Consider the following 14,472-nt stretch of genomic DNA (forward strand, 5'->3'; position numbering starts at 1 on the left):
CAGCCTGTAATTGTTTTTAGGGCTTTGTTTTGTACGATTTGAAGGGTGTTGTGGTGTGTCTCACTGAGATTAGGAGCCCATGCAGGACTCGCATAATTCAACACTGAGCGTATGCATTGTTTGTATATTGTTATATTAGTTTCTTTGTTTTGTCCAAATGTTGTTCCAGTGATTGACTTAAGTGCATTAAGTCTGGGTGTGCATTTGTTTTTTATGTTTGTGATGTGTTGTTTGAAAGACATGGATGTATCGTATGTTACACCAAGAATTTTTGGTGTGTTTGTGTGTGGTATTAGTGTTGTTGATGTAGAGATGAGGTATGTATTTGTGTTCTTTTGTCCAGTTGGTGAGAAGTGTTGCTGTAGATTTGGTTGGAGCTATTTTGAGTCTGTTTGTGATGAACCATGTGTTGAGTGTGTCAAGGTATGGCTGGATTATTTCTGCAGCTTTGTCTGTGTTACGATGTGTGCATGTGATTGTTATGTCGTCTGCGTAGGAAGAGATTTGTATTTCTGAGGTGTCTGGTGTGGGTAAGTCATGCATGTATAGATTAAATAGTGTGGGGGATAGAACTGAGCCCTGTGGTACTCCATTCTTAATGTTTCTGATGTGCGATGATTGGCCATTATATGACATGTAAGCATTCCTACCTGCCAGATAATTGGCCAGCCATCTTTTGGTGTTATTGTGCATGTCTGTGTTATATATTTTATTTGTTAGGTTGTGGCGGGGGATAGCATCAAAAGCTTTACTAATGTCTAATGTTATATGAAGCGTTCTTTGGTGGGGCCTATCTGAATTGATGCCATCTAAAACCGATCCCCAAGAGGAGCTACGCCTACCTTGGGGAGTACCACATTCCTTTTTCCCAACATATTGGGATGGTTTAGACCAGTGGTTCCCAAACTTCTTTCTGTCATTTCCCCCCTGCACCCAGTTCAACCATCCAGATTTCCCCCTTCATGTGTATGAGGAAAAGAGTAGTTAAAACACACTGTGACTATCTACTAATTTATTTTTCAAATGTACATATATACTGATAAACGCATTCTCTCTCTCAGACATGAGAAAATTCATCTGAGATTATTTTAGTAGGTAGTGTAATTATTTCCCCCCTGGTAGGTTCGAATTTCCCCCAGTTTGGGAACCACTGGTTTAGACACATGGAAATGAGTGAAGAAAGATTAGCTAAAGAGGTGTGGAAGAAGTGAACATGAGGGGGTTACCTAGGATGAGATGGATGGGGTAAAGAGGGCATTGGGAAGAGGGGAATGTCTGTTGAGGAAGGACGGAAGATAAGGATGAATGGAGAATGGTTGTGCATAGATGATGCTGTGATGCATGAGGGGGATGGGGGGTGAGGGAGTATCTGAGAAATAAATGGACGCAGCCTGAAGGGATTTCTTCCCATCTCAGCATGAGGGAACCAGGACGGGGTGGTCACCGAATTAATAAAGCAGCCTTGCTGTGTCTTGTGACACTGCCTCTGACCCAGGGCAGTGGCCAATTTCAAGATGTGTGAGACAATTGTATTATGTAAACAAGTATACAAGCTAATTAAGGATTGATAGAGAGAGAGGAGTAATTTGTAGCTTTATTATTCCGTATTTGGGTTTGATTCCCATGATATTAAGGTGGCAGGAACAGTTGAATAACATTTATTGATGACTAGAAAAACCTGACGGTTCCTACACTGTCCAGGTGGGCAGCAAAAATAGAAGGAAAAGTCAATTCTCGTTATAAAACCTATCAAGTTATCACAATGACACCAAGTTGAAAATGTACTGAGTGCAAGTGCACTTGTATGCCAAGTTTCAGTGGTGTGGTGGAGGAAGTGGGTGGTAGCCCATATATTTTTCATTTATTTTATTTTTTCAAGGGATGACTAATATTGTCAAAAGTTTTATTTATACATATATATTTAACAATGGGGCAAAGTTGTAAACCTTGTGAACCCACATGGTAAGATTCATACAGCTGCTGCCAATAATGCAACTGTAGAGGGGAGACTCGAACACTCGGTTACTTAAGGATAGATATGGGTGTGTGCTTGAACTCCCCACTTCCTCTTTACAAAGGGAAAAAAAGGCCAAAGTCCTTTACCTTGTATGACTGATTCAAAGCACATACCCCTCCCACACCAATGCAAAGCCCATTTGTCTCCTCAGTCATAGCTCCTTGCTGTATAGGTTTCATGTAACATTTGAGTAGCTTTTTTATTTCATATTAACTATGAACACAGTTCTTTATAAAGTAATTCGAAGTACAGGAACATTCATTTGGTAGTACCCAGCTCAAAAATTTAATGTTACATGGCTTAAAAAATAATATTCCTGACAATTATCTAATAATCAGTACTTGTCTGTTGCTTCAAATTTTACTGACTGTAAATCTGCCTACCCGCAATGGCCAGCAGATATCTGGGAGGAAACTTTGAACTATTGTGTTATTGTGATACCATCCCTGTGTCACTTGCTTATAGCAACAAGGGATGGGTGTAGTTGCCATTTGTCAGCTCACACCATGTAAAAAGGTGGATGATATGCCTTTCCAAGGTTTTGAAGATGGTCAGCAGGGAGACAATTCTTGGGCATCTATCTTGCAGGACCACAGCTAGCAGGTAACCATCACACTAATCAACTTCGTAATGGGAAGTTGTGAATGTTTTTTTTTTTTTTTTCCTTCTTTTTTTTTTTTTTTTTTTTTTAATCTTAACATCATAACCTGAAATATTGGAGGTGACTTAAGTGTAATGCTTGAAAATTTACCCAGGGATCCGTCCTAGTCATGCGCATGCTGAAGGGTTACCAAAGAAAACATTGCATATTTAGTGAGATGATTAAGTAACCATTACCATCCTGCTAGTGTGGGATTATGCTTGTTGTAAGGTTTTGGCTCTTCTTGGTCATTTTTCACAAGGTGTTACAAATTGATCATAAATACACTGGCCATAAAAATGTAATGGAGACTAGATTGGTCTTTGGTTTGATCAAATTCCTTGACCAGGACCTAAACAGAAAATATATACATATACTGACTAACACATTCAACCTTATTCCCATGCCACTAAGCAATAATTGTTGTCTTGAGTTTGACTGACCGGAAACTCACATCACCTTTGTGGCTGGTGACAGTCATTAGGCTCACCCATAGATCTTTAAGGGAAGAAATGTATTAATGTGGGACTATACGAGTATGTCACCAGCTTATAGTAATGGTTGGAGAGCAATCACTAGATGTCAGCTCTCCTTATGTGAAAAAGTGGAGAAAATGCATGTAGAGTTGATCAAGATCCTGGGCCTGGTCTCAAGACTGGAGTGTCAGGCCCTTAGGGCAGCATTTCCTAATGGAGATGAAGGTATTGGGGTTTTTGAAAACAAGTGGCAGGGAGACTGTTCTTAGGTCCATCTCTTAGGACCACCACATGGAAGGTACCATCATTGGTCCCTCCCATGCCACTTAATTTCCACACATGCACATTGTGTATTGTCTAGTATTATTATAACAAGAGTCAATAATGATAATCTAAGATTTGACTAGAATCACTCTGCCAGAAGGGGTCCCTAAGGTATTCATGAGAGATGGAGGTGCTAGCTGATGGAGAAAGCCCCTGAGGAACATAGTGATAATCAAGAGGGTCCAGGTTTCTGCTTGCACTGTAGAGAGTACTGCCAGTGGAAGACTCTGAGGTAGGGGTGGAAGGTGAATTGTAGAATCTTTGGTGGAGACGCCAGTTGTTGGGAAGCGTGGACACATTGTATGGTGGTGGGTCATAGTCAGGGTAAGGAGATCCAGCTGGTACATTAAGGGTATTGGACAGATGGCGGATGTAGCGAATGGCCAACCTGAAAATAGATGAAGCAATCTTAGTTTACAAGGAAAAAATAGAAATCAGTGAAGTCATTCATGTAGAATTTATTAATGTATGTACTAAGGACTTCTCCCCCATGTAACAGATGTTGTTGTGTCCCAGGGCTTTCATACCCCTCAGGAAAAATAGCTAACTGCTCACCACTTCTTGGTCCTCCCAAAGGATCAACTCCCACCAAGGAAGTCATCGCTAAATGTGATGTAATGAATACCAGAGTGATATAAGTGGTCCTTTTGAACTCTTACCATCACTCCCCTTTTTACAGCCCATTTTAGGATCTGCTCTGTTCACTGCATATAGGGAAGGGGTTAGAATATGTGCCTTAAACATACCTACCTCACAACTCCTCAACAGGGCAATAGCCTCATGTAGGGTCACCCTCTATTTTGGTCAAGAAAACCCAACAAACCAAACAACAGATGAAGGGAGGAAGTTATGAACCATCACAAAGGCAATGCATGGATGTGAATGGTGTGCGTGCTCCATGCTTGCAGGAAGTGACGTTGGATTTCTAATGTATTAAAGTGAGTTTTTAAGGAGAACAATATGGTCTCATGGTAATTTTTATCGCTATTGAGGTATTTCATTCATTTACCTTTTCCCACATTTAGTTTGCAGTATGTTTGTCAGTTTTTTTCAGTCATGAGTGTACCAAATGGCATGTTTTTAGTACAACTTCTGTATGGCTAGTTATATTTTACTGTAAATACAAACTCTCAATCTTATTGATGAAAAAGGTGAGAAAGGTTACTCAAGTGACCACATGAGGCAAATGATTGGACCCTTCCACTTGCCCATATTCTTAGAGAACCAGAAGTCAGTTGACCAGATGTCATGCCTTAGTAACTGTGTCCATTGGATATGGCATTGTGCAATTTGATTATGAAATGATTGTATCCAGCAGCTACCCATAGATTTTACTTGTCCCAGAAATCCAAACACTTAAGTCAAGGGTGGCATCGGTTGTAGCCCCTGAATTAGTGAAAGTGCTGTACAGTCCTGTACTGTCAAATAGCAATATGTATGAAACAACCTATTAACGAGTATTCCGTATAGAATATTGGCTGCATGATTTTTATGTAGCCAATATCTTAGTGACATCAATGACATCCCTATAAGCCAGACATACGTAGCATTCTTTTATGACTTGAGATTAATACAATATCCTGTATATTTACCTGGCAGATATAAATAAGTACACACATACACACACACACACACTTTCGTGGGTTCACAGCGTGGATTGGAACTCCGGAAAAAAACGCATTTTTCGTGGATCTCAACTACGAGGAAGTACCGTATTGTATTTGTAGGGAAGGGGAAAACTCGTGGTGTAGTAAAAAGGTAATGAAAGGGGAGGGATTCTTGAGGGAAATGGACAAAAATGAGGAGGGAGACGAACGGGCTCCTCCTGACAGCAGAAAAAATGTAAACAAAAGGTCAGCTGACGACACTGGGGAAATCGAAAATATCAGTAAAAGCATTAAGGTTAGAAATATAGATAAGAGCAGCACAATGGAAGGTGAAGATAATAATTTCCAGGGATTTAATGAGGGGGGGGGGAGAATACCAACCTCCCCCGATTAGCAAGACTAGAGGAAAAACTGACCGAACATTGGGAGAAGAGGTTCGGTAACGTAGCAAAGATTGCGCAGAGAGTTGAAAAATTGGAAGAACTAGAGAAGGTGAACAAAAACTTAACTAAAGAAATAGAAGATTTAAAAAGACAGTTAAAAGAAGTAAAAGAGGAGAATGAGGAATTAAAGAGGAATAATAAAGACAATAAAGAGGCCATAGCAAAAGAAGCACAGGGTTGGAAAAGAAATCCAAGAAAACAGTAGAGTTGCATTTACTGACATAATTAAACAGCAAATGAAAGAACAAACTGAAGACTCGGTTATTAAAGTGATGAGACAGAAGGAGAATATAGTAAGAAACTTAGCAGATAAAAAGAAATGTATAATTATATTAGGAATGGAAGATAAATATAACCCAAATAGAACCACAAGAATGAATGAGGAAAAAGAAAAAGTAAGCAGTTTACTAGAATTAGTTCAGGAAGATGAACCTGAAATCATAAACCAATTGAAGAGATGTATAGACTAGGAAAGTATAGTACAGATAAGACCAGACCAATTAAGATTAAATTCGGGTCACAAACGACGGCAGAGAATGTCTTAGCAAAAACAGGGAAACTAGCAGCAAGTGAACAATATAAAAAGGTATGGATAAAAAGAGAAATGAATAAAGAGGAAAGAGAGGAGGAAAAAAAGAAGACATGAAGCTAAGAAAAAAACGAGAAGAGAACACAGTCAGAAAAAGAGAAATTCTATTGGAGAGTAGTGAATATGAAAGTAAGGAAATACGACATACTAGAGAAAAACAAAAGGGAAACAGAGAATACAATGGAAGTGGCAGAAAACTAAGAGTGTCTTACACAAATATAGATGGATTAATAACAGGATTGAATGAGCTGAATGATTATCTGAAGGAAAAAGAACCGGACATAATGGGAATTGTAGAAACGAAATTAAAAGGTCCACTACCACCTAACAGTGTAGGACATGATGCATACAATTATTGGATTAGAAACAGAGAGACAAAACAAGGGGGTGGAGTTATGTTCCTGACTAAGAAGGATATAAACGTGAGGTGTGTCACATATGGAAAGAATACAGTAGAGATGATTATGATCGAAGTGGAAGACAGAGATAAAAAGAGCAGAAAGTTCGTGATAAATTATGTGCCTCCAAAAACAGCCTCGTGGGAAGAGAGTGAACATAAAAGTATGTTAGAGGACACAAGGATAACATTAAATAAGATAATGGAAGATGGATGAAGAATAGTTATGATGGGCGACTTTAATTGCAAAGAAGTCTGCTGGGAAGAGATGACAGTAAAGGGTGGAGACGGCTCATGGGGAAATGTTCTACTCGAGATGATTATTGACCATACAATGACACAGTGGATACAGGAGAACACTAGGTATAGAAATGAAGAAGAACCATCGAGACTAGACCTAATAATCACATCTGAACCTAGAATAGTGGAAAAGATTGAATATAAAACACCAATAAGTAAAAGTAAGCACATATTGATTGAACTGGAACTAAATGAGGAGAAATACATGAAAAGAAATGAACAATATAGAAAAGGAAGAATGATGTATGAAAAAACAAAATTTGATCAAATAAGAGAATTCTTTCAAAAAGAAAACTGGGAAGGAATATACAAAGAAGAAACAACAGTAGAAGAGAAATGGAATATTTTGACAAAAAAAAAAAAAAAAGAGTGGAAAAGTATGTCCCAAGACAAAAACAAGAAAAAGAATATGTAAAGTGCTGGTACAGCAAAAGTTGTAGGGAGTTAAAAGACAAAAGAGATAAAGCTTGGACCAAATGGAAGAAAGACAAAAGACCTGAAAAATGGAAAATATATACTTGTTATAGAAATGAATATGTACAAGTGTGCAGAGAGGAAAAGAGAAAATATGAAAAAGATGTCATAGAAAAATGTAAAGATCAACCAAAATTATTTTACAGATTTGTAAACAACAAACTGAAAAACAAACAAGATTTGGAGAAATTAAGACAAGGAGTTGAATACACAGAGGAAATAGAAATGGCGGAAATTATGAACAAGCATTTTAAATCAGTGTTTACAAGGGAGAACATACAACCTGAAGAGATCGAATGGAAAGAGAAAGTCCCCACTATGAAAGAATTAGAAGTAACAAAGAATGAAATATTAAAACACTTAAGTAATCTTGATGTCATAAAATCGCATGGACCACATGAAATAGCAAACTGGATTTTGAAAGAATGCAGGAATGAACTGGCAGACAAAATACATAGCATAATAAACAGTTCCTTGAAAGAAGGAAAAGTTCCAGAAGATTGGAAAAAAGCAAATATAGTACCTATATATAAAGGGGGAAATAAAGAAGACCCTACCAACTATAGACCAGTCTCTCTAACAAGTACAATAGCAAAAATTTGTGAAAGAATGATCAAAAGTAGATGGGTAAAATATTTAGAAAAAAAAAACAACGTGCTAAATCCAAGGCAATTTGGATTCAGACAAGGACGATCATGCGTCACCAATTTAATATGTTTCTATTCACGGCTAATATATATAATACAAGAAAGAGATGGATGGGCTGATTGTGCATTTCTAGACCTGAAAAAAAAAAATTGATAAGGTGCCACATAAGAAGTTGCTTAAGAAATTAGAAACTGCAGGAGGAATACAGGACAAACTGCTGAAGTGGATGGAAGACTTCTTGTATGAAAGAAAAATGAGAGTAGTGGTAAGAGACAAACACTCTAATTAGAATGAAGTGATAAGTGGTGTTCCACAAGGAACAGTTTTGGCCCCAATAATGTTTGCTATATATATTAATGGTATGGATGAAGGAATTGAAAGTTATATGAGCTTCTTTGCGGACGATGCAAAATTGTTGAAAAAAGTGAACACTGAAGAAGATTGTGAGTCGCTACAGAGTGATCTCAATAAAGTATGGGAATGGAGTAGGAAGTGGGAGATGGAATTCAATATCAAGAAGTGTAGTATAATGGAATTTGGAAGAAGCAAAAAAAGAATAGTGGGATCATATAAATTGGGAGAAGAAGAATTAAAAAAAGTAGAAAATGAGAAGGACCTGGGAGTCATTATTATGAATAATATGTCCCCTGAGAAGCATATAAACAAAATCTTTGGAGAAATATATAATTTAATAAGAACAATCAAAGTGGCATTTACATACCTGGACGAAGAAATGGTGAAGAAAATACAAGTTACCTTGATAAGACCAAGATTGGAATATGCAGCGACGATGTGGTCACCAAGGACAAAAAAAGTATAACAAAACTTGAAAGAATAGAAAGAGCAATTACAAAACTAGCACCAACACTCTCAGAACTATCATATGAAGAGAGACCAACAAAACTTGAACTACAGACATTAGAACAAAGAAGAGAGAGAGGAGACTTGATAACTATTTATAGAATCATGAAAGGCATAGAAACTATTGATAGAGAGGATCTAATAAAATGGAATAGTAGAAATACAAGAGGACACGGAAAGAAAATCAAGACAGTTATAGAAGGGACCTGAAAAAGAACAGCTTTCCCCACAGAGTAATAGACATCTGGAACAAGTTGGATGAAAAAGTGGTGTGTGCAAAAACAATTCATGAATTTAAAAACAGTTTAGATAAAATGAGATATGAAGACGGGACACACACACACACACACACACACACACACACACACACACACACACACACACACACACACACACACACACACACACACACACACACACACACACACACACACACACACACGTGTACATGCATGTAAGTATATATATATATATATATATATATATATATATATATATATGTATTTACTATTCCTCCTTTCTACTTAAATAATTTTTCTTTTATGACTCCACCTCTTCAGCGCGATTTTGTCACTAGGGATAGCCTATCTATATACCAATAGGCTTCTTCCTCCTTTAAGGGGAGGTAGCCATCACCTATCCACACCCATCCCACGCTCGTCCCTCACCCGTTCCCCTTTCGTCTTAGCTCCTTGTGTATGAAGGGTCATCTTTGTCCCCTGCCCACTGTCTGTGTCAGATGAAATGCAGCAGGATACAGCTCATACACAGCAGGCTCAGTCGCTTCACTAATAGGGCGTCTCTCTCTCTCTCTCTCTCTCTCTCTCTCTCTCTCTCTCTCTCTCTCTCTCTCTCTCTCTCTCTCTCTCTCTCTCTCTCTCTCTCTCTCTCTCTCTCTCTCTCTCTCTCTCTCTCTCTCTCTCCTTGTCTCATCATCCGAAAAACGAGAAGACGAGGAGAAATCCCTCCGAGCTGCGTCAATATATATTCCAGGCCCGTGCAGAGGGGGGGTGGGGGGGTGCTGGGGGTGCCCGAGCACCTGCCCCTTTGCCCTGTGCCCCAAAAGTGTCCATCACAAAAATATATATAAATGAATGAAAAATTATTTCTCGCAGGCTTTTTCAGTTTTCTTACCATTCAGAAATTATAATGTGGAAAATGGCGTTGCACCCTACCGGATAGTTGCCAAATACGAATAATACAAAAGAGTGAAGTGCCCAATTTCCAGCCCAAAGCACCTGCCCCTTGCAATGTCTGTGCACGTTACTGATATATTCCATTTACAACCATTCTCCACTCACGCATGTCTCCTGTCTTCTCGGTCCCCTGAAAATCCCTTTTTCCTCAAAGCCCCTTTCACCTCGTCCATCCATCTCATTCTTAGTTTTCCCCTCAAGTTCACTCCATCTACCTGTCTTCCACTCTCTTTTCGCTAGTTTTCCCTCGCTCTTTTCCCACGTGCCCAAACCATCCCAGTATTTTTTGATGAGCCTTATTTGCCCGCTTGCTTTCTACCCCGCTCTCGTCCTCACCTCTTCATTTCTCACTCTATCTATCCTCGTAATAGCCACCATGCTTCTCAAACCTTTGATCTCAAAGTCACTTAAAATTCTCCTTTCTGCCTACCTTAAATTCCGTATCTCCTCCATATAGCGTCGTAAGGACAGCCACCATTTCATACAGTCGTCTCTTCGCATCTATCCCCATTTTCTTACTTCTCATGACACTTTCCGTTCCTCCAATACTTACTTCCCTCACTCTACAGTTACCTAAACCTCCATTCCTCCATTCCCTACTACACCTTATCTAAAGCCATCTACTTCCTCTAATCTTCCTCCTTTAAGATTTACCTTCATCTTACTGCCACTCTCAACTCTTGTACATCTCATCACCTTCCTTTACCCATATTTATTTCCAACTTCCTCCTGTCATATACCTTCCCAAACTCCGTTGCTAACTGCCTCATACCCTCCTCTGACCCAGCCACAAACGCAATGTCATCAGCAAACAACACTTGGCTCATCTCCTTCTAGTGCAGCGTTTCTCGACCAGGGTTCCCTGGAACCCTAAGGTTCCGCAAAAGGTCCCTAAAGGTTCCGCGAGAACAAGTGAGATAAGCTAATGCACTACTGATTTTTTTATTTCATACACGGAATATAATTAAACATGCCCATATTCTTGGTAATTGTAATTATATAATATAGACATCATCCTATCTAACCTATCATTACGATGAAAATAGAATGAGAAAGATGGTATGTTTTTTTTTTTGTGTGCGAAGGGGTTCCTTGAGACATACAATTTATTTTAAAGGTTACGCAATGGTAAAAAGGTTGAGAAACGCTGTTCTAGTGTCTCTAACCATCTCCAATCCGTTGCCCATCACTCAATCTACCTCCCGTACCATCCCATGCATGTAGACAATGGTCAGCCATGACGACGTATCCTTGTTGCAGCCCCATACACACCACACACTCACAATTCCCAACCCTAACACAAGCTCCATCACTCTTTTAAAAACTTTTGACTGTCCCAACTTTCCCCATCACATACATCTGGAATACCTGCCACAGTGCTTTCCTGTCTAATTTGTTATAAGCCTTCTCTAAATCCACAAAGGAACAAAAAACATAATTTCCTTTTGCCTAAAGCTCCTCAAATTTGCCTTACCACAAAAAATTATCCAGACACTACATTTCTTAAATCCACACTGTTCCTCACTTAATATTCTAAATCGACACCCTTCCATATATATTTTTTCAGCTACATTCAACAAACTGATCCCTCTATAACTATTACATTTACTACATAAATTTACTCCATATACTACTACATTTCTATCCTTAGGGAAAAAATGTCCCAATAATAGAAACGCTATTAATTGCCTAAGAGAAACCGAAGGGAAATATTTTGCGTCTTAGACCGTTAGAACATGTTTCGATTAAAGATTTTAAGAATGTAGGTTGTCTCAAATGTTTATCATGGTTTCTGCCATGATATTGTGTATCTTCGTAGGACATTGGTGTTTTGATGCGACATTATTCACTGTTCTCAGATATTTCTGCATGACACAAATGTCTGTCTTATATTTTTGTGCACAACCTCCAGGAGATATTTATATGCATTTTTTCTTACCCGTATTTTGTGTCTCATATCTGCGTGACAGTGTTTGCTATTATGATTTACGTTTAAACAATTCTTACGTTCCCTGCCGTGTCAAACCGCGTGGTTGAACCACCTTGACCGCTACCGACTCGGCAGCCACCTTGTTCGCTGATGTTATCAGTCAGCTTCCCATGGGAACCACTCTCCCTCTCCTTTCCCCTTCCCTCTCGCACATGTGTTACCTTGACTTCTGTCCACAGTTTTGCCTCGCATATATTTTTTCTAATAGACTGATGCATATATATTTGTCCTGTTTATATAAATCTAATTGTTAACTATTCGCTCCTTAATCCATGAACACAATCTGTACGATTCTGCTCTTCCTCCTTGACACCCCTTCCTCTTCCCCAGTTGACGACCGTCACTGTCGGGCACGTGCTGAGAAGGCACCTGTCCTCTTGCCACTACCATATAACTCCTCTCCTTTTCAAAGAAAGCTATTGTATTGTTTTTTCACATTTTGTATATCGAGAGAGATAATGTATTATCCAAAACATTCTAGAAAGAACAAAACAATTAAATTGACGTCCTGGATCTTCATTATAAATAAATCGACGTTGGCAACAACACCTCCAGGTAAAGTGACACACCAAAGTGGGTTTAAAGTCCACCTGGCATAAGGCCTGTAATTTCCTGCGTTCATTCTCCGAGGCACGTGCAACAGGTCAACGGTAAAAACATACGTTCCCAAAGGTGCATCAACAGCAATTTGATTTAAATGCAAACAACTGGACAGTAGGATGAAATGCTTGGATGAATGGAGGATAATGATCTTGAACAAGAAAAGTACATACCTAGAAGCATTATTGTGACAAGAAAAAAAAAAAAAAGAGAAAAAAGTGACTGATATAAATTTTTAGTTCCGAATCAAAATGGGTAAAGAAACGATTCGAGAATACTCTAGCAGTTTAACTTGAAATTTAACACTTGATACGAGTTTGCACAACTCGGCAAGATATATTAACTCATTGACTTAAGACGTTTGAATCTTCAACTTTTGACACTGCATGTGAGAATGTTATAATTCAAATTTCTAGTGTAATAGCTTGGCGTGGTGCTGGACTACACTATCCCGAGAGTGGTCAGGCGTGGGACGGTGCGGGGAGGGAGGAAAGAGCAGCTGTGACTGGCCTGAACACCTGTGTGAGGTGGGTACGTGGAAAAGTAGATCCCGCCAGCTCTAACTCCTCATCACCAATTATATACAACACCTCCATTTCATCCGGTGCTACATCGTCTTGTCCGATTTTCTCACCTGTTATTTATGCAAATATATATTTTTCAAAGATAAGTTGGTTACTAAGTAATATTGTGTCGTTTATGGTTTCCATATACGTCAGTCATTGCATGGCAGTTGACACGTCTGAGATTTTGCGCTGGCTGCCATTTTAGTTCCATACCGTCATAATTTTTTCTTTTTAATCGAGTCTCAGACAACAAGACTTATTCCAAATATCCATCAGCTTCAGTCCAGGGGTCATTCCTACAATTTTAACTAATCTAAAATCTCAGGTAATTAACCTAGTTGAATCTGTATAGTCGACATTTTCTCAGCCCGGGTGGAGGGGGATTGGGGCTGCCTGACATCACCGTCTTGGGAGTATATATGAATACAACTTAGAAAAAAAAATCAACAGGTTAACGTTCTCAAGATTTCATTCCCGCCAATAATAGGGAATGCAGTTCGTATAGATGAAGTCTTGATTCAACAAGAATTTTCCCAATCTTCAACTGTATCCATAAAACCGCGTTTATAAATAACGTTACGCTGTTTATCGTATCGTACTTTTTTAATATAATTATTACTTGTTTTAGCGACTTTTGATGTGGTGAGATTGGTACCGGCCATTCTCCTCTCGAGGAATTGTGACAAATATCGTCACAATTGTGATGTTCTGCGTGTGTCACTCTCAATATGGAATAAGCAGAAAAAAAAAAAAAATGCCAGCCACGTCATACCTCACCCGGCAACATTCATTAGTTCCACCAATGGAAACTCATATCATCGTTTTGCTCGCTGTGTAACATTGAGTTTGATTTTTCAACACCATTTAATTTTAAAGTTCTTGGTGCCAAATGGAATTCCAAATGCTGGGTTTTGTATACCAGTAACAGTAAACTTAAAAAGTTAAAGCCGTCTGATAATAATGATGTTGTGTATGACCTTGTAAACACCCTAAAATTTGTAGTTTTTTGTGATGAAAAAGGTCATGACCGAGAAAGATGGAAAAAAAAAATTGGTTTTAGGTAAATCGAACAAGTTTTAAGGAAGTTCCAGTCAACAAAGTTTAATGCTAATTGACCTTATCCATTTTGCCTTAATGTTGCTAAAATAAATAAACTAATTGATTAATATATATACGAACAAACAAATAAGTAAAGCGATAGATAAGTAAAAACAAATGAACTCGACCAAAAGCGATACCTTGCATAGATCGTCCGTACAAAAAAAAAAAAAAAAAAAAAAAATCTGATGATGGTACGTGTCCTCTATCTACGATGGACGGGTGCTGTGTCGAGGAAGTGAGGGG

At 38.6% G+C, this 14,472-nt stretch overlaps 1 protein-coding gene across 1 annotated transcript in view; it reads right to left on the bottom strand.

Annotated features, from left to right (window-relative positions):
• Positions 1 to 2,661: 2,661 nt before the first annotated feature.
• Positions 2,662 to 14,472, bottom strand: part of LOC143038662 (uncharacterized) — a gene marked incomplete at its 5' end in the record, with an annotated part of 24,910 nt that continues 13,099 nt past the window's right edge. The window contains 1 exon segment of the mRNA XM_076208170.1: positions 2,662 to 3,845. Coding sequence (XP_076064285.1) covers positions 3,512 to 3,845 — 334 coding nt within the window.

The sequence above is a fragment of the Oratosquilla oratoria genome, chromosome 24 (genome assembly GCF_046742065.1).
Source record: "Oratosquilla oratoria isolate Oo_2021 chromosome 24, ASM4674206v1, whole genome shotgun sequence".
In the NCBI taxonomy this organism is placed as follows: Eukaryota; Metazoa; Arthropoda; class Malacostraca; order Stomatopoda; family Squillidae; genus Oratosquilla; species Oratosquilla oratoria.